Consider the following 23377-nt stretch of genomic DNA (forward strand, 5'->3'; position numbering starts at 1 on the left):
TCATTACGTACTTGGACCAGGACTGGCCTGAGCTCTGACGGTCCCGGCAGGTGTTCGCTTGTTCCTGGTAATCAGTAGGAAACTGTCCTACGCAGGCAACACTGCGTGAGTGGGTCACCTGAGGTCATAGTTCCCGCAGCGTTGGTAAGACAGAGTCGGTCGTTAATACTAAAATAGATGAACTTTTTGTTTATCCAAATATTGTGGATTTGATTCCCTTCTATATATATGTGTGTGTGTGTGTGTGGAGTATTTATATTCCACATACACAAAGGTGTACACTCTTTTTTACTTTCCAGTTTTAGAATTGAAAGAAATGGGCTCTAACTCTTCAAAGTCAAAATGTTCATCGAATCGTGTTGTTAAGCGTCTGTTGATTAAGAAATTACATATGGAGATACGGACTCCAGTGCTCCTTCCCATTAGTCTGAAATCCCACAGGCTCTGTGGTTCACTGACTGGTGACATTTTGCCGGCAGCCAAAGTGATTCTCGTGGAAGCGGCAACTTCAGTAGATTGTGAAAAACTGGCTCCCAGGGTTTTCCTTTTGCCTTTGTGACTCGTGCGCTGGACCCTGCTCCTCCTGGCTCGTGAGAGTCAACTGGCAATTTTGCGAACCAGTTAAACACAGCCAGGGTTTCTTTTCTTTTTTTTTCGTTTTTTAGATTTTAGTATTTACTGATGACAACCTGATACATTAGCTTTGAATGTTTATGACAAATTTCTCCAAAGTACAGTTTCAAAAAAGTTACGTAGGAAATGATACACAAACAACTCATCAAAGTTTTATCATGCTTAATACATTTGAGACTTTTTGTATTTCCAGTTCTTAATTTGCATGAGTGATTACAAACTGTCCTCGCCCAGAACTCTTTATTCAGTATCTTTTAATAAAGTTGTACATATTTAAGGTAGAAACACGATGATTTGCTGTACTAGTGAAACAATTACTGTAGCCAAGCTAATTAACATATCTTCACATAGTAGCTACATTTTATGTGCCGTAGAGACCAAGAGTTTGATTTTATTTACTAGAAGTTAGCTTGTTTCTTTCCCTCACTAGACTCTTGAAGGCAGGGGCTGTGTTTTGTGTTTCTTTGCTTTTGCTTATCAGTTGGTTTAGTTTGGGTTTTTTGGTCTTCATTTAAGGCCTACTCTCTTCGCAACTCTCGGATATACACGGTATTGTTAACTGTAGTCACCGTGCTGTACATTACATCCCCAGGGCTTACTTATCTTATAAATGGAAGTTTGTACAACCGTTTTTTGTGCGTGTGGCGGGAGCACCTGAAATCTACTCTCAGCAAATGGCCAGTACACAACCCAGGAACATTAACTCACGTCCTGTACATTAGACCTGTAGGCTGTTCATCCTACAAACTGCAACCTTGTCCCCTTTGCCCAGCATCTCCCATTTCCCGCCTCCTTGCCCCTGGTAACCACTGTTCTACTCTCTGCTTCTCTGTAGTTGGCATTTTCAGATTCCACATATAAGGTAGTTTTCTCTCTGTGTCTGTAAGCCAGCATTTCTTGAAGGACAAAGCTTGTAGATGGGCGTGTGGGGGAGCAGCAAGGTACTGTGGATCAGAGCGTCTCCGCAGCCCCAGCCTTCTTCCCGACAGTGTTCACTCTGCATCTTTACAGTGTAGCATGTGTGGGTTTGGGCTATTACTGGTGTGTTATTTGGGGCTGGGAGGGATAAGGTGGGAAGGAAGGGAAATTGGTAGAATCGTTTCTCTTAAAACTAGGGCCTGACGGGGGAAATGGGGAAACAACGGAAAGAACAGCTGCTAATGATTCAGCTCTGTGTCCAGAATATTTTCTTTTCAAAAAATGTCCTTGGCAATCTAAATAAGGACTGTGAGAGACTGTTTAAAAACTGTGAGTGCCTGAAACGTATAAGCCAATGTGTCCCCTGCCTGAGGTTGCTTACTGCTGTTCCCGACAAAGAAATAGGCCAGTTGATAAGTTAGCAAAGCTGCCATTTGGGGATGGAAACTGGTTGGGAAGGGGAAGTCTTTCACTGGAGTGGATGCTGAGGCAGGTCATTCTGTCTTAGAGGTGCTGATTCTTAAAATTGACAAGACCCTTTCTTGTTCAATTATCAAGTTATAAATATTAGCTTGTCCATCCAAGCCACTGGCTGAGGTATTTGGGGAGGGTAACAGGGTGGCATAGGAGGAGTGAGAGTAAAGAGAAGGGCCCATGCTCTTAGGGTGGAAAACTCCTGGAGCCTCTCTGTTTTTGCACTTTGAACTCTGAAACCATTGGTGGCAGGGTTCAGTCTCTCTCGGCTCAAGTTCATCGAAGCACTTCATTAGTTGGATTATTTCCAAAGCCCTGGTTTCAGGAGAAGATTAAACTTTCATAGTGGAGCAATGGTTTACTTTAAAACACAAAACAAAACAAAAATTCTTTTTTAATCCGAAGAATTAACTAATACCCATAATTCTGTCTTGACTCACAAGATCCATCCGTTCTTGACATCATCCAGGCCTGCATCTAGAACTCCACTGCGAAGTCTTTTCAGGCATGTGTGGTTCCTGTGAAAATTTTGTTTAAATGTAAACTTCATACCATACCATCAGTTTTTGTCTTAATAAAACCATATAGATTTATTTATTTTTAAATGTAAAAAGGGCCACTGCCAGAGATTATTAAAACTGTGCCATGATTTGAAAACCAGAATAAGTCCCAGTTCTTCTCAGAGACGCCAACACTGTATTCCTCCCACATCATTGCAGCCAGGTACCTCCTGTTCTTGGCGCACTGGGCTCTGTTCTATTTCCCCCCAAACTGCTTCTGCTCCTAATGACTCAGGACAGGGTGTTCACCTCCCCAGCAGGGACCTGTAGTTCCTGTGACACTTTCTGATTATTCAAGTCAGACCCTGTAATTAGTTTGGTGTTGGCCTAGCGACGTATGAGAAACCTTCCTGTCATTCTGCGCCTCTCTGAAGCAGCAAGCACACTAAAAATCAATTCTGCTTGTGGTTTTCCGATGGCCCTGAACAGTTATAATTACGATGTACCTCTGTGGGACTGAGGCTGCCTTGTAAAATGTTCTCATATTCTTTTTTTTCCAACAGCATCTGCAGACTTGGTAGTAATTTGGATTTTTGACTAAATGCCACTTTTACACTGAGGGTGGCCCTTGCAGCCCCATGCCTCTTTAGCGCAGTCATAGGGGGACCTGAGTAAAGTCTGACAGCTAAGGCTCAGACACTGTCTAAAGACCTCTGGGAAATAAAGGCTCAGTAAATATTTGGTGGGTTTTACCGAAGGAGGGCTTTCCTTTAAAAAAGAGAAAACGTAGTGTTTAGCAAAGCATTGGAATGGTGCCTTTTTTCAGGTACCCAAAGGGTAAATTTCCTGCAGGTTAAGGTAACCGGTGTTATGGGCTGAGGAAGGCAGGGAGAGTTAGGGAGCCAGCCCAGCTGCCATGGCCGGGTTTCCCTTTATGCATGTGCCCCCCCCGTATTTGTTTGCCAGGGCTGCCAGGACAGAGCACTGTGCCACACGCTAGTGGCTGCAGCAGCAGAGCCGGTGGTGTCTCAGTTCCGGGGCCGGCAGTCCACGATGCTGGCACGGTGGCCTCCGCCCGGGAGCGCTGAGGGACAGTCTGCTCCCCGCACGTGGCCGCCCCGGGGGTCTGCGAGCCGTCGCCAGCAGTCCCGGCTCGCAGGGGCATCGCCCGATTCCGCCTCGTCCTCACTTGGCGTCCTCCCTGTGTACCTGTCTGTAGATTTTCCTTCTCATGAGGACACCAGTCAGATTCAAGCCCACCTGACCCCAGCATGACCGCATGTGAACTAACTGCATCTGCCACAACCCGACCCCCAAGTAAGGTCACATTCTTGGGGGGGCTTCAACTTGGTCATTTTAGGAGAGGACACGGTTGGTCCCCGCACCCGTCTGCTGAGTGCAGTCCCGCCCTTCGGGACTTCCCAGATCCTCCAGCGAGGGGGTGGCAGGGCTTGCGGAGCACCTGGCGCCCACCCCCCTGGAGTCGTGTGGGGTGACGGTGCTGTGGCTGGGATCCTTGGTTCGGTTTCCCTTCGACCCCTCCTGCTTCCATGTGCTCACACAGAAGAGGGCTCTTCCGTCAGCACACGGCGTTCCTGATGCGCTGCTCTGATCTCAAACTTCGGTTTTCTGGGAGAGGTGAAAGGGGCCAGCGAGGCTAGGGATCAAAGCTTTTGGGCTGGAAGAGGTCCTTCCAGTTCCCAAAGCCCCGATTTCTGCAGGAGAGGAATGGGCTCACGGGGTGAAGTCAGTCGCCTGCCCAGTTAGAGCGCGTTCAGCGAACGACTGCAGTCGGCACCGCCGTTGGCCGCCCTGCCCCTTGTTCTAGCTCCTTCTGCAGGCCACGTTGTCCCTCCCAGTCGTGGAGGCCGTGGGGCCCCTGCCAGGTAAGAGGGGACCTTTCTCTAGCTTGGAGAGTCCAGTTAGCTGTTCAGTGCATGCCACTTATCTGGGGATGTTCTGTGGACTGCTCATATTACAATTTTCTATTGCCCAAGCCCTAACTCTGAGACCTACTTAATGTATCCTCTCAGCTCCCTGGGCAGCGCAGGGAACAGAACTAATTCCAACACTGGGCTCTGCCAGCAGGAACAAGAAAGCCCATTTTCCAGGAGAGGGAAGCCATTCGGTATCGTGAAATCCAGTAGAAATTATTTTGATTGTCAAGGCTTTTAAATTTTTTTCCTGCTCTGGCTGGATTTTTCACGCATCTTCATAGCTTATAATAATGGTATATGTAGTTATTTGCTTTTTTACGTTTATTATCTATCTCCCTAATGTTTTTGAGAGCTTATTTTTTGCTTTTAGCACAGTACCTGGGACAGAGGAGACACTCAGTATACGTTTGAATACACAATTTAAAGTTTTGCCAGCAGAAAAGCAGGTACTGTTTTTGATGCTGACGGTTTATAGAAATATTTGCATACAGTAAAGTGCACATATCTTAAATGTATAGTTCCATGAGTTTTGACAAATATGTACACTCCAGTTACCATCACCCAGACCAAAATAAAGACCATTCCTTCACAGCACAGAATTCCTTCCTGCCTGCCCCTTCCTGCTCAATGACCCCCGTGGTTCTGGCATATTCTCCTTCATCGTCTTCTTGAAACTTAATAGTTATAGCTTTCCTATTTTGTCTATGGTCATCTTAATTAATTTTTGTGTATGAGGTATCAAGTTTCTCTTGCTATTCATTAATGTTTATTCCTGCCCCTCATAGGTCAGATAAATCTACTTTTATTTACTTAAATTATTTTTAAATACACTTGATATGAAATATTATATTAGTTTCAGGAGTATATATTAGATAAAGTGCTCACCCCAATAAGTAATACCCATCTGACACCATACACAGTTAGTACAATATTCCTGACTATATGCCCTGTCCTGCACTTTAGTGACTACGTTTATAACTGACAATTTATACTTCTTAATCCCTTCATCTTTTTCATCCAACCCCCCCGGCCCCTCTCCCATCGGGCAACCATCAGTTTGCTCTGTATCTTTGAGTTTGTTTCTGTTTTGTTCACTTAGTTTTTCAGATGCCACATACAAGTGAAATCATATGGTATTTCTTTCTTTGCTCGACTTATTTCACTTGGCATAACACCCTCCAGGTGCATCTATGTTGTTGCAAAAGGCAAGATTACATTCGTTCTGGCCAAGTAATATTCCATTGTATATATGTACCACCTCTTCTTTATTCATTCATCTACTGATGGACACTTAAGTTGCTTCCATATCTTAGCTATTGTAAATAATGCTGCAGTGAACATAGGGGGGCATGAATCTTTTTTGAAAAGAGCTTTGGATTTCTCCGGATAAATACCCAGAGGTGAAATTGCTAGGTCAAATGGTTCTATTTTTAACACAGTCCCATACACTAGGGTTTCCTTGTCTTCACATCTTCAACACTTGTTGATTTATTGCCGGCAACCATTCTAACAGGTGTGAGGTAATCTCTCATTGTAGTTTTAATTTGCATTTCCCTGATGATTAGTGATAGTGTGCATCCTTTCATATGTTTATTGGCCATCTTGGGAGAAATATCTATTTGGGTTCTTTGCCTATTTTTAATTCCGTTGTTTTTTGAAGTTAAGCTATATGAATTCCTTATATATTTTGGATATTAACCCTTATCAAATGTATTATTGGCAAATATCTTTAATTCAGTAGGTTGTCTTTTCCTTTTATCGATGGTTTACTTTGCTCTGCAAAAACTTTTTAGCTTGGTATAGTTCCATTTGTTTACTTTTTCTTTTGTTTCCCTGGTCCAAGGAGACATATCCAAAAATTTCTAACAGCTGTGTCAAAGAGTACACTGCCTAAGTTCTAGGAGTTTTATGATTTCAAGTCTTACACTTAAGTCTTTAATCCATTGGGAGTTTATTCTTGTATATGGTATAAGAAAGTGATCCAGTTCATTCATCTGCATGTATCTGTCCAGTTACTCCGTTGTATATTCTTGTACCCACTGTCATAGATTAATTGGCCATATAGTTGTGGGTTTATTTGGGGGCTCTCTATTCTGTTCCATTGATCTGTGTGATGGTTTTTATGTACTATACTGTTTTTATTACTATATACTTGTAATACAGCTTTATATCAGGTAGCGTGAGAACTCCCAACTTGTTCTTTCTCAAGACTGCTGTGGCTATTTGGGGTCTTTTGGGGTCCCATATAAATTTTAGGATTATTTGTTCTAGTTCTGTGAAGAATGTCACTGATATTTTGAGAGGGACTGCATTGGATCTGTAGATTGCTTTAAATAATATGGACATCTAACAATGTTACTCTTTCTATCCACGAGCACAGTATAGCCTTCCACTTATCTGTATCTTCAGTTTCTTCCTTCAGTGTCTTATAGTTTCCCAAATACAGGTTCTTTATCTCTTTGGTGAAATTTATTCCTCGATATTTTATTTTTTGATGCAGTTGTAAGTGGGACTGTTTTCTTAATTTATCTTTATGACAGCTCATTATTGGTGTATAAAAATGGAACCAACTTCTGAATATTAATTTTGTATCTTGCTACTTTACTGAATTCATTTACTCTAATAGTTTTTGGTGGAATCTTGGGTTCTCTAAATATGGTATCATGTCATCTGCAAATAATGACATTTTTACTTTTTCTTTTCAGTTTGTTTGTTATCTGATTGCTGTGGCTAGGACTTCCAATACTATGTTGAGTGACAGTAGTGAAAGTGGACAGCCTTGTCTTGTTCCCGGTCTTAAAAGCTTTCTGCTTTTCACCATTGAGTAAGATGTTAGCTGTGAGTTTGTCATAATGACCTTTATTATGTTGAGGTGTGTTCCCTGTATCCCCACTTTGCTGACAATTATCATACATGGGTGCTGGATTTTGTCAAATGCTTTTTCTGCACCTATCTATATGATCAGATGGTTTTTACCCTTCATTTTGTTTATGTGGCATATCACATTAATGGATGTGGTGGGGATACCGAACCAGACTTGCATCCTGAGAATAAATCCCACTTATAGTATTCTGTTTTAGTTGATGGTTACTTAAGTTTGAACACATTTTAAAATCACCACAATTTCTTACTTGCCCCCTCCACATTTGTGTTTTTGTCATTTTTAACTTTTGTGTCTGTATGTATCCCTTGATTTATTATTGTAATTATACACGATCTTCCTATTTGTGCCTTTTAACCTTTATACTAGCTTTATAGTTGGTCTACTTTTTCTAAATGTTTGCCTTTGTCAGTGAGAATTTCTTTCCTATATTTTCTTATATTTTTTATCATTTCTACTTAAAGAAGTCCCTTTCACAGTTCTTATACTACAGGTTTAGTGGTGAAGAACTCCTTCAGCTTCTTCTTGTCTGGGAAACTTTCTCAGATTCTAAACGATAGCCTTGCTGGGTGGAGTAATCTTGGCTGTAGGTTGTTTTTTATCACTTTGAATATTTTGTGCCAATCCCTTCTGGACTGCAAAGTTTCTGTTAAGTCACCTGACAGTCTTATGGGAGCTCCCTTGTACATAACTAACTGCTTTTCTCTTGCTATTTTAAGATTCTGTCCTTGTCTTTAGTCTTTGTCATTTTTATTATGATGTGTCTTAGTGAGGGCCTCTTTGGGTTCCTCTTGTTAGGGACTGACTGTACGTCTAGTTCATTTGCCAGGTTAGGAAAGTTTTCAGTCGTCATTTCTTGGAATAGGTTTTGAATCCTTTACTCTTTTTCTTCTGGTTCCCCTATGATGTGAATGTTGGTATGCTTGGTGTTGTCCCAGAGGCCCCTTAAACTATCCTTTTTTTTTTTTTCTTTTTGGTGTTCTGATCAGGTGTTTTTCCCTACCTGGTCTTCCACGTCATTGATTCAGTCCTATGCTCCATTTAATCTGTTGATTCCCTCTAATGTATTCTTCATTCTATGTCTTTGCTGAAGTTCTCACAGAAATCATCTGTTCTTCCCCTAAGCTCGTTCAGCATCCTTATAACCAGTGTTTTGAACTCTGTATCTGGTAGCTTGCTTGTCTCTATTTTGTTTTGTTATTTTTCTGGAGTTTTATCTTTTTCTTTCATTTTGGACATGTTTCTTTGTGTCCTTGTTTTGGCTCTGTGTGTTTGTTTCTATATATTAGGTAGATCTGCTATGTCTCCCAGTGTTGGCAGAGTGGTCTTAGGTAGTAGGTATCCTGTGAGGGCCAGTGGCCTTGTCTCCCTGTTCACCTGAGCTAGGTGTTCCAGGAGTGTCCCTTGTGTGTGCCCTCCTGTTGCAGTTGAGCCTTGATTGCTGTTGGCACATCAGTGGGTGGAAATGACCATGACGCTGAGTGACTATGAGGACTGGCTATTACTACAGTGGAGAAGCTATTGTACAGAGATGATCCCACGGGGGGGGGGGGCATCTCTTTAGCAGGGCTCTGCCCTTCAGGTGTGCTATTTGTGGAGCTGGTTGGGTGGTGCCTGGCATGGTCTGAAGCCAGCCACTGGGTGTGTTGGTTCTATAGCCCCTTAGAAGGGGCTCCAGTGAAGACCAAGTTTAGCTACCATTTGTACCTAGCTTGGGGCCATCTGGTGGGAGCTAAAAAGTTACCTGCAGTTGGTTACCACTTGTGCTGGGCTTGGAGGAGCTTGGGAGCTTTTGGTGGGCACTACAATGTGATCCAAGGCCATCCTGCACTCGTGCTGGGCTTATGGCTACTTAGTTGAAGCTACTCCCCAAAACAATGCTGGCTGTAGCTTATGCCAGGCTTGGGGCCACCTGATGGGAGATACAATGCAGGGTGAAACTGGTCATCACTTGAAGCCAGCTCAGGACCACTTAGCAAGAGATACAGGACATGTCGAGGCCAGCTACTGTTTGGTTGGCATTTGTGAACCTCAGAGATTTTAGGAAATTCCACAGCATAAGCTGAGGCAGGCAGCTTGTGTGTGGAAAAGCTGCTGGTAGTATGGTCTTAGAAATTCACCAGGGCTTGGAAAATGGTGTTAGTTGGGGGTAGGGCCAGGAGGTTATTTATTTCATCATAAGCCATGTGTATCACATGATACATTATGATGTTATTACTTTGATTTTAAAAATTACGGCAGTGAGAGGATGACTTTTAAAAGACAAAAATCTGTGTACTGTACCATATGTTCTCTGAGCAAATGCCCCCTGTGAATTAGCTATAAAACACTCATTAGGTCTGCAAACAGAAATCAGTGTTCCCGGCTATAAAATTATTGATGACTGTTTTCAGCAGTCCAGCCAGGCTAATGCTCTCCAGTGAAGCCAAACTAATGTTGCCAGTAACAGAAAGGGGAATTTTTGTAAGTGACAGAGAGGCATGTGTGACATCAGAGAACCACTAATGTCTGCTCCCAGAGAGAGTGCTAGTAGGACGTGAAATTCCCTCTTACCTGTGACAGGTTTGCACCAGTGCAGAGAGCAGAGCACAGAGCAGCTAAAGAGGACTGGCAGCTCCTCCACTTTGCAAAGGAAGAACAGAACTGGTAGATTGTTTCCTGAGTGCCTTGTTGCACATTAGATGCAATTAGCCCTCAGTCTGAAATAAGGGAATTGTGGAAAAACCTGATGGTGCAGAACCCAGGCAGGCAGCCAGACTCTTAAACACAGTCTCGTCATTAACCCTGCTTCCAGAAATGAATCTTCCCAATCTATGAGGCTGAAAAATGGCAGGGTCTCTGACTTGACCACTGGGTCTTGAGGGCATTCCTCCCAGGAGAGGTGCCCTTATTATATAGGTTACCGCTAAATCAGAATCTGGGGAACTCTCAGCCAGAGAAATTAGAAATTGATTCCAAATAAGCTTGTGTCCAGGAAACCAACAGTAAAGTAAGGACATTAGACTTTGGGTAGTGAGCATATGATGCAATATACAAATAATATATTATAAAATCATACACTTGAAACATGTTAATGTTATTCCAATAAATTTTTTAAAAGAAAATTTGTACTGAAATATATATCTTATAAATGCAAAACAATAAGTAATATGCTAAGTTTTAAACTGTGATCATTTCATTTGTTTATAAAACACCCAGTTTACAATTTAATATAATAAAGATACTATAACTACAAAAACATTGCTTTGTAAAGCATATTTTGTTACTCTTCTCAAGAGAACAAAGAGAACCAGCTCACATCAAGCATCATGTACTGCACTTGTTTTTGCTGGTTTATATGATTATTTTCAGGTTCCTAGGCACACTGCCTTAGCTACCTTGGTTTTGGCAAATTTCAGCAGAGATGACCACAGAAAAGGTGCTTAATGGGAAAACTAAGTTCAGGTCCTAACTCTATTCAATTACACTGTGATCTTGGGTAACCACTGCAACTCCCTGGACCTCAGCTTCCTCACCTGTGAAGTAAAAATGTTGGGCTAAGAAGTAAACAGAGGGGCCAGAGATGATGCAAATGAGAACAGTCCTGGTATAATGCAGAAGAGAGTAGTGGGGACCCCAGAGAACTGGAGGGGACATGCCCAGTTTAAAGGGGGCAGCCACAACCTCAGTGCTACTTAGAACCATGGGCTCAGAGTTCCCAGCTCTTCTGGTTTCTCTTAAGAAGTGAAGGGAATCTGGGTTTTTGTGGGAATTTCCTATTTCTTAATTTAGCAATAATTCAACCTCAAACAATCTCTTTGGGTAAAACACACTTTTCCCAGCCAGACTGGTCTGTGGGCCAGCAACCTCTAGGCTGGATATCCTCCAGGATGGACATTCCCTCACCTGTGTCCTGTGCTGTACCCACACTGGCCCTGCGACATTAGAGTTCTCCAGGCTTCCACCGGCTGCACACGTGGTCTCTTCACCTCAGGTTTGAAATCTCAGAGCCCAGCTCTCTCATGTTGTCAGGTGGACTAGAACTTTTTTCCCTATTAGGAAAAAGAAAATTATTTTTTGAATGGCAAATAAACCAGGACCTAAATTATCTATTCCATCAAATTTCTGTTACTTCTAATACCATATGCTGAGAGATCAGGTTTAGAATCATGACCCTTAGGTGCTTCATGAAACCTTTTTTTTAAACCTTATTGAGATATATTTCATATACCGTAAAATTCATTCATTTAAAGTATACAGTTTTGTGATTTTTAGTGCATTCACAGAGTAGTATAACTATCACCAGAATCTAATTGTAGAACATTTTCAGTACCCCCAAAAAGATACCCTATACCTAATATCAGTCACTATTCCCCCCTTATTCCTTCCCCCTGGCAACCACTAATCTGCTTTGTCTCTATAGGTCTGCCTATTCTGTACATGTCCCATAAATTAAATCATATAATAGGTGGTCCTTTATGATCAGCTTCTTTCACTAAGCATGTTTTCAAGGTTCACCCATGTTGTTGCACATGTCAGTACTTCATTATTTTTTATTGCCGAAAAATATTCCATTGTGTGAAGTATTTATCCAGTCATCAGTTGGTGGACATTTGGGCTGTTTACACTATTGGGCTATTATGAATAATGCTACAGTGAAAATTAATGTGCAAGTTTTTGCGTGGATGTATGTCCTGTGTGTGTATCTCCATATATATTCGTTTTTCTTGGATATATACCTTGGAGTAGAATTGCTGGCTCAAATTGTTTTAAGGACCCATGGAATTGTTTTCCAGAGTAGCTGCACCATTTTATATTCCCATCAGCAGTGTAGGAGGACTCTAATTGCTCCACATTCTCTCCAGCACCTGTCTTTTTATTACAGCCATCCTAGTGGGTACGAAGTGCTATCTCGTAGTGGTTTTGATTTGCATTACCCTGATAAGTAGTGGCACTGACATATTTTTCATGTGCTTATTGTCCATTTGTATATCTTCTTTGGAGAAATGTCTACTCAGATCCTTTGCCTATTTCTACAGTGGGTTATTTACCTATTTATTGTTGAATTAAGAGTTCTTTAATCTGATACAAGTCCCTATGAGTCTCATTTTTGTCCCCCAAACTTAATGCCCAGAATATTATAGTTACTAAGATAGGAAGCTATTCTCTTACTGGAAAACAGTGTAAATAGCAATGTTTTTAAAATATATATGCCTATTAGATTTTATCAAATTTTGACCATATGATACTGAGGAAATTGGTAATTTTTTTTCTGTAACCATATTGAATTTTAACTGAAATAATTTATAAATGTACCTATTAAATCTCAAAGAATACACTAGGTTTCTTTTTTATTTTAATTTTGCCTTAAGCATGCTAGTAACTTACTCATAGTTCCCAAAAATAAAAGACAAATATTAGATTGAAAAATATTTGCAAACTGGGTTTACTTCTGGAGAGGTGAATCTCTGGGTCACAAGAACACAGTAGAAAGAAGATGATTACTTTTGGCTATATATTACAAGTAGTGCCATTTAAAAATTTTTAAAAGAAAAGCACTTCTAGAATCTTCTCAGTAATACCCTTAATCTTAGGAGGGAAATCAATTAAAATTTTAACTAAAAACTTATATAAGAAGGAGAAAACTTAGTTTTGAATCTCAAATAAATTATATGTTTACAAAGTAAGAGGCCTTTGGAGGTTTATCTTCCTCATAAGGCTTAATCAGCAGGATCATTTTCTGCTTACAGGAGTAGTGAACAGCATCTTAACAGTTGAAAAGCAAAAGTCCAACAAAGCCCATTAACTGCATCATTGTTTTGATCCAAAAAATAACCTGAGCAATGTTTACTGCTACATAGTGCCTCTCAAAATAGCAGCCCTTGAAAACTTGTGGTTTACTTAACCCAAGAAATCTATGAAGGTTTATAATATAAAGTCAACAGCTTGACGAGAAAGGGCCACATTCACCCTGCTCTTTAAATTCAATCAGAACAAACTGTTTCGCATATTGTATAACCTATCTTAGATTTGTGAAAAACAAGAGAACTTCTTTTACTGTGTCCAAAGTCTAAGAGAAAATGCATTAAGCCAAAAGTGAAGTGGTTTTAGTTCTTTGATTCCTACATTCTCAATCATCAAATAGAAGACTTATGAGTCCCAGACCCCCCTCCACTTCCTCCTAACACTGGTCTGTATTCTTAAATTTTTCTCATGTCATTTATGATCAGGAAAAAAATTCAAATGAACCTGATTTATTAAGATCACAATTTTTTTCACAAATGTTATTTTTGATATTGTAAAGGTCAGGATTTCTAACTATTTCACATATCTTCAGTTACTAGGTAGATATGTACAGAAATAGAATTATGTTTGGTTCCCAGACTAGGAAAGGACAGGGGGATACAATGTTCTCAATAATCTCCCATCCAACTGCGAGGTTCAGACAAGAAACGCAGAGGATGGGGATGGCTTTAGATGGGGGTTTTCAGAAGGGGTGAGCTCTGAGCCAAGCCCAGAAGGGGACAGGCCCTGGTAACCGGGAAGGTGAGAAAGGAAGCTACCCTAGTGCACTCCCGCTTTCAGCCCTACTTACTGCCCAGGGAGAGCCGCAGCCCACTGCAAGTTTGTTCCCCTTCTAGAGCTCATCTAACACCAATATCACACTCTCCTCCCACCGTTTGCAGATATCTTGTTCCTGAAAAACCACCACATGGCAAGTTTCCACAGGTTAAAAACATAACTAACTTCTATTTCACTAGGGGAAAGACTGTGCATTTCTGAGCCCTTAAATTAATTCCCAATTTAAAAACTATGAAAATGGACTGATTACTTAAACAGTGAACCACTGGTATGACAAAACAAGGTGGTTTCCCTTCATAAATGACTCAATAGGACTGTCTACCTGCATTCCTTTGGCTTTTGCTCTTGCTAAGGATACATTTAGGCTGTCCTCACAAAGCACATGCTCTGTATTTATGTAACCCATTTATGTGTTTATGTAATTCATCGCTACTCACAGTGTAGGCCTTAGATTTAGCAACATGAGCACCACCTGGGAGCTTGTTAGAAACAAACCAATGGGCTCCCACTCAATCAGAAACTCTGGATGGTGGGGCCCAGGAAAGCGGGTTTTAACTAGCCCTCCAGGGGATTCTGATGCACACTGAAGTTTGCGAACCATGGCTGTAATTAAACTTTTTTTGCCGAAAAGAAAAAGAAAACACAAAAACAATAGAAAGAGATTATCACTGTAACAATGCACAAGGTTATCTTCTATAAACTAGCAAAGCATGAATACTGTGAGAGGGGAACTTAAGCATCAAGGACGAACCATTCAGTCACAGATGACCAGCAGACCTTGAGAGTCCCAACAATTCTCCCTCACAAGGCATGGGGCCCACAAATCACCTCTCAGAAATGCAAGGAAATGTTTCATCCACCAAAGGAGACAGAAAATTCACTACCAGTAAAACCAACTTATTTAAACTCAAGTGAGCACATCTCCAGGTGTAACCATATTTCCTTCAAACTCTCAAAAAAAAGTTTTTATCCCCAAAAGCTTTCCCAGCCTGTTCAGCAACAGTTTTGGAGGTGTCCTTGGGTTTTGTCCTGGAGGTCACACACTCATCATTACTCTTCTTTATTTTTCCAGTAAAGGGTTACCTTCCAGTTCAACATTTACCTCAGAAGAAGGGACCATCTACTTGACTTCTGAGCCAAATGCTCTGGAAATGCAAGATGATAATGCCTCCGTGCTCGATGTTTATTTAGTAAGTAATTTCTAGTTTCTTCCCCTTCCCTTCTGGTTTACAAATGGACCCAGGTCATGGCTGACACGGAACAAGTTCCGTAAGGCCAGGCGTGCTTGGGTGTTAACAGACAGTGGCACCTGTCACATCTACAAACAGTGCATCTTTTCACAAGCCACGTTTTCCCACCGTTCACATAGAACATTACACAAAAGAATATCTAGGGTAAAATACTAAATCACCTTGTAATAAAAAGACAGATCCCTTAATGCCAAGCAAAGTGGGGCTCTTCTGTGTTATTCCTCAAGTACCACCTTCTCTGACTCAACTGTATCCCCTTGTGTGTGAATCTTCATTTGGGGAAAACTGCCTTGAGAACTGGTAGCCTGAGAGGCACAGATTGTGGGAAGAATCTTGAATTCAGCACCAAGGATCTTGGCTCCCGCCCTCAGTTGTCAGAAACCAGCTGTGTGATCTGGGCAGGAACCTCTCCGGCTGTGTGTCCCTATTTGCCAAAGGAGGAAGTAATGCCTGCCCTGCCCTCCTCGCAAGGCTGCTTGGAGAATCCTGAGCGACCCTGTGTGTGGACACCCGTTAGTGTCCATCAAGTTGTCCCTAGAGGCTTAACTGAATTGTGAGATGGGGCCTAGGAAGATACTCTAGTGGCTCGACTGTAAAAGAGGAGAACCAAGTATTTTCCCTGAAAAGTACATCTCATGCTCATTCTCCATGTCTTTGTACACCTGCACCAAATCTCACGGAACATGGAAATGTTGATTTGGAATTTTTTGCCTTTTAAAGTTTTGCCAAGATTGAGCCTGTACACCGCATCACTCAGTGTGCAAGCTCGAAGTCGGGAATCAACGCCACTGTCTCATAGTAGCACCTCTCCATACCCTTCTTTTTCTTCATATCCCCCAACACAGCACTGTATTTCCCAGGTATACTCTACAGAACATCAGTCACCCAATGTTATTCCTCAGTCCAAAGCCCTCTGGTCTCTCTCTCCTGGAGTAAAATCCAGAGTCCTCAAGGCCCTACCCAGTCTGGTCTCCCCCACCTCTCTGCCCTCCTCCCATCTCTCTCCTCCTTGCCAATGCTGTTCCAGCCACATTGGCCTTGATGGTCCTCCCACAGACCAAGCATGTTTCTACCTCAGGACCTTTGCACTTACTATTTCTGTATGGACAGTGTCTCAGCTGTCCCATGCTTGTTCCCTAACTTCCTTCGGGTCTCAGCCCAAACATCTCAGTTTTCCTTGACCCACTATATAAAATAGAAGGCCCCCCCAAAAAAAACCATGAAAGGATTTTTTTACAACCCTTGAATAATCTGGTTGTGGCAAACAGAACTTTTTCCCACTAACCAATGCTCCTCTCCACAGTGCCTCCACTCTTTTAAAAAAGCAGAGTATATTGCAAAATCTTTAGAGTTGATTCCTCTCTATAACCAAGAAGATAAGGAATTAAATAGGAAAAATATAGAGAGAGTTTTTTGTTTGGTTGGTTTGTTTTTGTTGTGTGTTTAACTCATGGTAAGTTTGGTTTCATCCAAAAGTAGAAATCGAGGAAGCTGAAATGAGCCCGGTCGGGTGTGGCTCAGCAGTTGAGCATCAACCTAGAATCCAGGAGATCGCGGTGCGATTCCCGGTCAGGGCACATGCCTGGGTTGAGGGCTTGATCCCCAGTCGGGGGCGTCCAGGAGGCAGCCGATCAGTGACTCTCTCATCATTGATGTTTCTGTTTCTCCCTCTCTCTTCCTCTCTCTCTGAAATCAATAAAGATATCTTTTTTAAAAAAAGAAAGCTGAAATGAAAGACCATCTGATACCTCATTTTCATGAGCTGAGGGCTCGTGCCAATTGTGTGTATCTTTACAAAAACCAGATTTGCACCAACCGGGCATGTGAGACTCCGGAGTGCGATGTAAGATCACAAGGTGGTTAGACAGCATTGCTGGCACCAGCTCCTTCTCTGTTACCCCTTATTCCTTTGGGAGAAAAGTTGTTTTATCTATCCTTGGTACTGTCAGTTTCATTTATGAGAACACTGCTGTTCATTTGGTTTTATTAGTGTCTAGTTTTCTTGTTTTATGTCTTTGATGCTGAAAGCAGAGCATTTCAGAAAAGGATGGCACCTGCCTCAGAAGCCGCAGGGGAAGCCGCAGCCTTCCTCGCTGGTTGGATTGAGAGCGCGTGAGGACCAATTGAAAAAAAGGAGTCATGGGAGGTGGGCACTGAAAGAGACGGTGGCGGTGGTGGGCTGGCTGGCGTGGTCCGCCCGCCTGTCTTCCCGGCATGGCTTTTGTTGTGGTTCAGAAGCTCTGGAGCACAGGACAGGGAAGGGAGAGGGGAGTCGGGCCATGGAGGGAGTAACAAGACAGTGGAAATTCTTCTCACCCAGCTTGGAGAAAATCTGATCTAGCCTCATCTTATTTTGTTAATAACAATAAGCTGTGAAACATTTTTGAGCATTTCCTACATGCCTGGCACTTTATATATTAACTCCTTTAATCCTCACAACAACCCTATGAGGCAGATGTGGTTACTAGCTTCGTTTTTACAGATAAGGAAATCAAGGCACATGGAAATTACGCAGTTTGCCCCAGTTATGAAGCCAGTGAGCAATGAGACTGGCACTGAAACCAGTGGACACTGGCCCCGAGCCACACTTTTAATTGCTGCCTGGATTAGGAATTATGCTTCCTTTGCAACATGCAAATTAGACCTGGAGAAGTTAAAAGACTCATAAAAAAATAAAGTCAGACAAGGTAATGGCACGGAAAATATAGAGGAGAAAGAATACAAACTTGGGTTAATAAACAGCAGTTCTTTTTAAATTTTAACACAGAATGTGAAGGCTCAGGAAGAATGCTGTAAGGGAAGCAGTCTGGCATTGCTGGAAGAGCACAGGATTTTGAAGAATAATAGCCAAACTAAGCCCATGACCATGCGCCAGGCGCTGTCCCGGGGCTCCTCTTATACTAGCTCTTTCACATTTGTCTCCACTGGTGCAGGTAAGGAGACAGGCTTCCCTGATCAGTTCTCAGAGCTGGTAAATGCAGAGCCAGAAGTCCAGTCCCGCTCCTACCTGCACGTGAAACCATGCAGCACCCGATCACTGCACGTGTTACTGATGACTGACACAAGTCTCACATCCATCACGTTCAATCATGCTTTTGAAAGTGAGAGATGGAGCCAAAAAGGAAGGACTGGGGGTCTTATGTTAAGAATAGTTTTTGTAAAATTCCACTTTCATCATTGTTTCCTTTCTACTTTTTTGTGGTTCTAGTACAGCCATTTTTAAACCTTTTGATCTCAGGACCCCTTTATACTCTTAAAAATTATTCAGGATCCCAAGAGCTTTTCTGTATGTGAGTTCATAATTAAAAAATTAAAATGAGAAATTTTTAAATATTTGTCATTAATTCATTCAAAATAATAACTCTATTAAATGTTAAATGTTTGTGAAAATAACTATATTGTCTAGAACAAAAGTAAACAGTGAGGAGAGTGGCATAACTTTACATTTTTGCAATCCCTAATGTCTATCTTGACAGAAACTGGATTCTCCTGTTTCCACATTAGCCTGTTGCAGAACAGCATGTCTTTGTACTTCACATGTACACCTGTGACAGCGAGTGAGAATGAAAAGGGAAATAACGCCTTAATAATAGGAAAATAGTTGGACCTCATGGGTCCCCAGAAATAGTACCCCACCTACAGCTGTTCTAGTACTTTAAGTTAGCTCCTTCACTTGTTGTAGAACCAAATGGGGTGAATTAGAGAGAAATAGACATCTGGATTCTATGCCTGCCTCTCATTCATCATTGACCTTGAATTGATCTTTGGGGCCTCAGTTTTCTCATCCGTAAAATGGATCATTATATCATTTCTAAGACCTTTCCAGCTCTGACCATCAGTGACTTATTCTGAGTTACAAGGAGTTGCACAGGTTTGTCCAGAGTAGCCATAGTTATTTCTCCAAATTTCACTGTTTCATCAAATATTCTACCATAAACCCTCACAGTAGTTAAATTTAAATTTTATGGCAACATATCTAAAAAGTTCTGAACCGTTAACTTGTAATTATAGGGTATTTTTTCCTGCTGGAGATTTTTTTTTATTTTGCATGCTCTTCCAGACCTAAAAGGATACAGCCCATTGCCCTCCCTTCAGTATTTTTATTTGCCTCAACACTATGAAAGAGTGAATGGAAAGGAAAAGCATGAGAAGAGAAAACCAGTCTTGCCTTATCAGAACCCTCTTAATCAGAGCCATCCTTACCTGAAGGGCACCTGGAAGCTTCGGTGCCGACATTGTGTTCAGTGTTGTAACCAAACACAGATTTCTCTTGTAATGTTTCTCCTTCAGGATATAGCATTTCTTGCTTGGTAGTTATAACCTAATCCCTGGGTGCTATTATTTGTATTAATGCACAATACTGTTTATATCCCTTTAAAAACATATGATTTACACTCAAATGATTTATGCACACCAGATAGCATCTGAAATTTCCTTAAGGATCCACCCACATTATGTGCATGTAAATTAGGCCAGCTATCCTGCTTTTTCCTGTGATTTGACATGAAATTAAAAGGATTGGGTACCTTAAAAGACAGCTAATTATTCCATCGTTCTTATTAAAACATTTGGTTCAGGCTCCATGTCCCTAGCTATCCTGCGCCGCTTTGAAAAGGCCATTCACCTTCACACTCTAGAGCAGTGATTTTCACCCAGTGTGCCACAAGAATTTTTAAAACATTCAATACCTGACTATTTGGCCAGGGTCACTGACCTTTCCTCTTACATTGTCAAATAGAAAAATGACAACAGCCAACACAACAATAGCTGTCCAGTGTAAGTGAATAAAAATTATACCTATTTTTTATGAGATCAGCAAAAAATATACTTTTTGGTGTGCCAAAGAATTTTAGTAATTGGTTTATGTGTGCCATGAGATGAAAAGGGTTGAGAATTGCTGCTCTTGAGTTTTGGGCCAGCTGACTCATTTGCAAATATTCAAATCAAGAAAAGTGTTTTAGATGGTTTTATCCTGTGACCAGAGATGTGTTTTCCATTGAATTTTGAGTTGACATAGATTAGGGTCCTTAAAAGAATACAACAGAGATGAGCAGGCTCTATTGATTTAAAATGAGCAATCATCATACGGTCTTCATAACAGAGCTAGAGTCCACCGTTTGAATAGTCCCTGATATTCTAAGGCACTGACATGGTCAAGGTAGCTGTGATTTCAGTTACTAAGGCAGCCTCGTTGCCTGGTGTAGAATGCAATTTGGTGTTAATGGGAAGTGGAACAACTAACAAAGCCACTGCAGCTGGAAAATGTCATGGGTGACTAGCTGGGGATGGAGGAGCAAGTGGGAGAGGCAGGATTGCTTTGTTAATAACAGAAATTTGAAAGATGGCTACCACTCAACAGTGACTTTCTTGACTCTATTTAGTTCCAAGAATATGCCCTTTCTTTTTACATTTTCCATATTAACATCCTCTCCGTAATATGCACTTTCATCCAGGTATATGTCTCTGTAAAAGAGCTGTTAGAAGTGCACAAATAGCTATGGGCAAAGGAGAAGAAACGGCTAAGCCATTTTCTAGGCATGCTGGTATTGGAGATTGATGCCCTGATGTGCAGCTGTTGGACAGCTTGATTACTGAATGTGTCTTCAGGGTGGTTAATAACACTCTTTGATCATGGGATGGAGGGGTGGCAGAGAAGTGGAAATGATTAAATTAACAGCTTATCATATTATGTGTGAGAAAAGCCTAAGAAAAAGAAGAAAAACATTTTTAAATTAGGTCATGAGGGTGTTAGAAAATTCAGTGGAACTTTCTGACATGAGAAGCTACATTTCTGGATGTAGCATGCCAACTGCATTGGCATGGAGGTGAATGGCATAGAGGTGAAGTATCGGGTCTCTTTAATCACTCCTTGTCTGAACCAGTGCTGGCTGCTACAAGAGGTGTTTATTGGAAACAGTGGCAATTCTATTGCTTCTCAGCAGAGAACTAGATTCCCCACTGACCAAAAAAGTGCTGCTGAGGTTTTTGGTAGATTTTAGTGAGAGCAAAGCACGAAGAGAAGAGGAAAACGCTGCGTTTGGCTTGTAGGGCATTTAACCAAATTGCCACTTTCTTCCACTTGTTGAGAAATGAAGATTTCAGCCAAGCCGGTGTGGTGCAGTAGTTAAGCACTGACCTATGACCCAGAAGGTTGAGGTTCGATTCCTGGTCAGGGCACACACCCGGGTTTCGGGCTTGACCCCAGCAGGAGGCATGCAGGAGACAGCTGGCCAGTGACTCTCTCTCATCATTGATATTTCTCTCTCCTCCCCTTCCTCTCTGAAATATCTTTTAAAAAAAGAAAAGAAAAAGAAATGAAGAGATTTCAGAAAGGCCAAAATGGGGCCCTTTTTTACCTTCAGAAATGCTTGGCCCCCTTAAGTGATTGGAAGCACAAAAAATGAATCACACGGCCTGAGCCCCATGGCACCTAGAAGTGACTCCTGTACCGAAATGAGAGACTTGAGCTTCAAATTAATGAGGCAACCTGTCGGGCTGGATTAGGAGGTCACCTGGGGGGATTTTTTTTAACAAACAGTATTAAACCACTGTTTAAGGATTAGTTTAGGGAATTGGAGTTGGAGTTATGAAGGCATACTGGCTGTTCAGTTAAATTAGGCCCACAGTTAGCAATTGAATGACAGCCTGCAAGGCTGCAGTAGTTTTGTTCTGTCCTGTCCTAGCTTTACAGTGAATTGTGGCCTCAGAGGCCAGCTTGGTTCCCGCCTCCTTCAAGGCCAGTTCTCCTCTGCAGCTTGCCTGGGTCTCCTGTCACATCCAGGCTCCCCATGGGTAGCCCCATCGTTTCAGTTCCTTGCCTCCAGACTCTCCTCCCTATCACTTCTCTTTCTGGTTTCTATTTTTCTCTCCTCTCCTGTCAGAGAAAGCCAGTGTTTGCTGATCTCCTGAGCCTTTCCAACTCTTGGAAGAGAGTGTTTGAGAAAGAATACTCTCTAATGGTGTGAACTTGGGGTTTACCAGGCCCTGACCTGCAAGAAACAAATAGCAAACTTAGAAGGAACCAGATTAGAAACAAGTGAGAATTTTAGGAAAAGCAAGTTTAAATCTTACCATGGACCTAGTGAACAGGGCTGTCATCATTCAGCCCTTCACTCTCCTGGGATCTGAGGACTGGGGAAATGTGGTAGATGGGAGAATGCATAAAATACTGGAAACTTAATAAAAAATAAGGCCTCCCTGAGTGTGATGAACAGTATAAGAAGGACTCAGAGAGGGGATCCAAAGGCTCAGCCTGTGTTTTGTCTGTGCCTGTGTTACTTTGCCAGGGCTACCATAACAAAGAACCACAGCCTGGGGGATTAAACAACAGGAATTCGCTGTCTCACTGTTCTGCAGGCCAGAAGTTCTAGATCAAGGTGTTGGCAGGGCCATGTTCCCTCTGACGGCTCTGGAGAGGATCCCACCTTGCTTCTCCCAGCCTCTGGTGGCTCCATGTGTCCCTTGCAACATTCTTTGATTTGCAACACCAATCTCTGCCCCCATGTTCACATGTCCTCTCTTCTCATGAGGACACCAGTCATGGGATTAAGGGTCCACTCTAATCCATTGTGACCTCATCTTAACTTGTAGATGTAATTGCATCTTCAAAGACCTTATTTCCAAAGAAGGTCACATTCCAAGATTCCAGGTGGACAAATTTTCAGGGGATACTATTCAACCAATTGCACTGCCTTACTTGCATTACCATGCATGGTCCGTTTCCCACTCATGTTTCACCTCCCTGGCTAAACATCTAATTTGGTTAGATGTTTCCAAATTAATTTGGAACCTCACAAAAAGGTACAAGGAAAATGAATGTATTAACAGATAGAGTCACCTGTTGGGTACATATTGTTAGAACTAGAACCCCTGAAGTAGACCAGAGCATTGGTATTTTTAAAGTTCCTCACACATCTGGAGCTGAGATGCAGCACTGAACAGACTGATGGGGTCCTTCAGCTCTGAGCATCCTAAAATTCCTCTCTGCTACATCTAGAGGAGAACTGTGTCATTCCCCCAGAACCCCCTCCTAATATGGTCAACCAACTAGCTTTGCTTTACATTAGGAAAAAAAATACACTTGATTCCAAGGTGAAGTCTAGTAGGCTCCTACCACACTGAAGTTTCTGAATTGGGCTTGCAATTATGTTCCTGGTTCCCGCAGACCTACTGCCACCTACTGGTAGGAGGGAATCTCTGACCAAGGGGGATAAGTGATTGAAG

The 23377-nt window shown here is 41.9% G+C and overlaps 1 protein-coding gene across 1 annotated transcript in view; it reads left to right on the forward strand.

Annotated features, from left to right (window-relative positions):
- PIP5K1B (phosphatidylinositol-4-phosphate 5-kinase type 1 beta) overlaps positions 1 to 23377 on the forward strand; it is a 192369-nt gene that overhangs the window by 159518 nt on the left and 9474 nt on the right. The window contains exon 14 of the mRNA XM_087822695.1: positions 14977 to 15094. Within this exon, the coding sequence (XP_087678821.1) occupies positions 14977 to 15094 (118 nt within the window). The remainder of the gene's footprint in view (positions 1 to 14976; positions 15095 to 23377) is intronic.

This window comes from Miniopterus natalensis, chromosome 12 (genome assembly GCF_054644295.1).
Source record: "Miniopterus natalensis isolate mMinNat1 chromosome 12, mMinNat1.hap1, whole genome shotgun sequence".
Lineage (NCBI taxonomy): Eukaryota > Metazoa > Chordata > Mammalia > Chiroptera > Miniopteridae > Miniopterus > Miniopterus natalensis.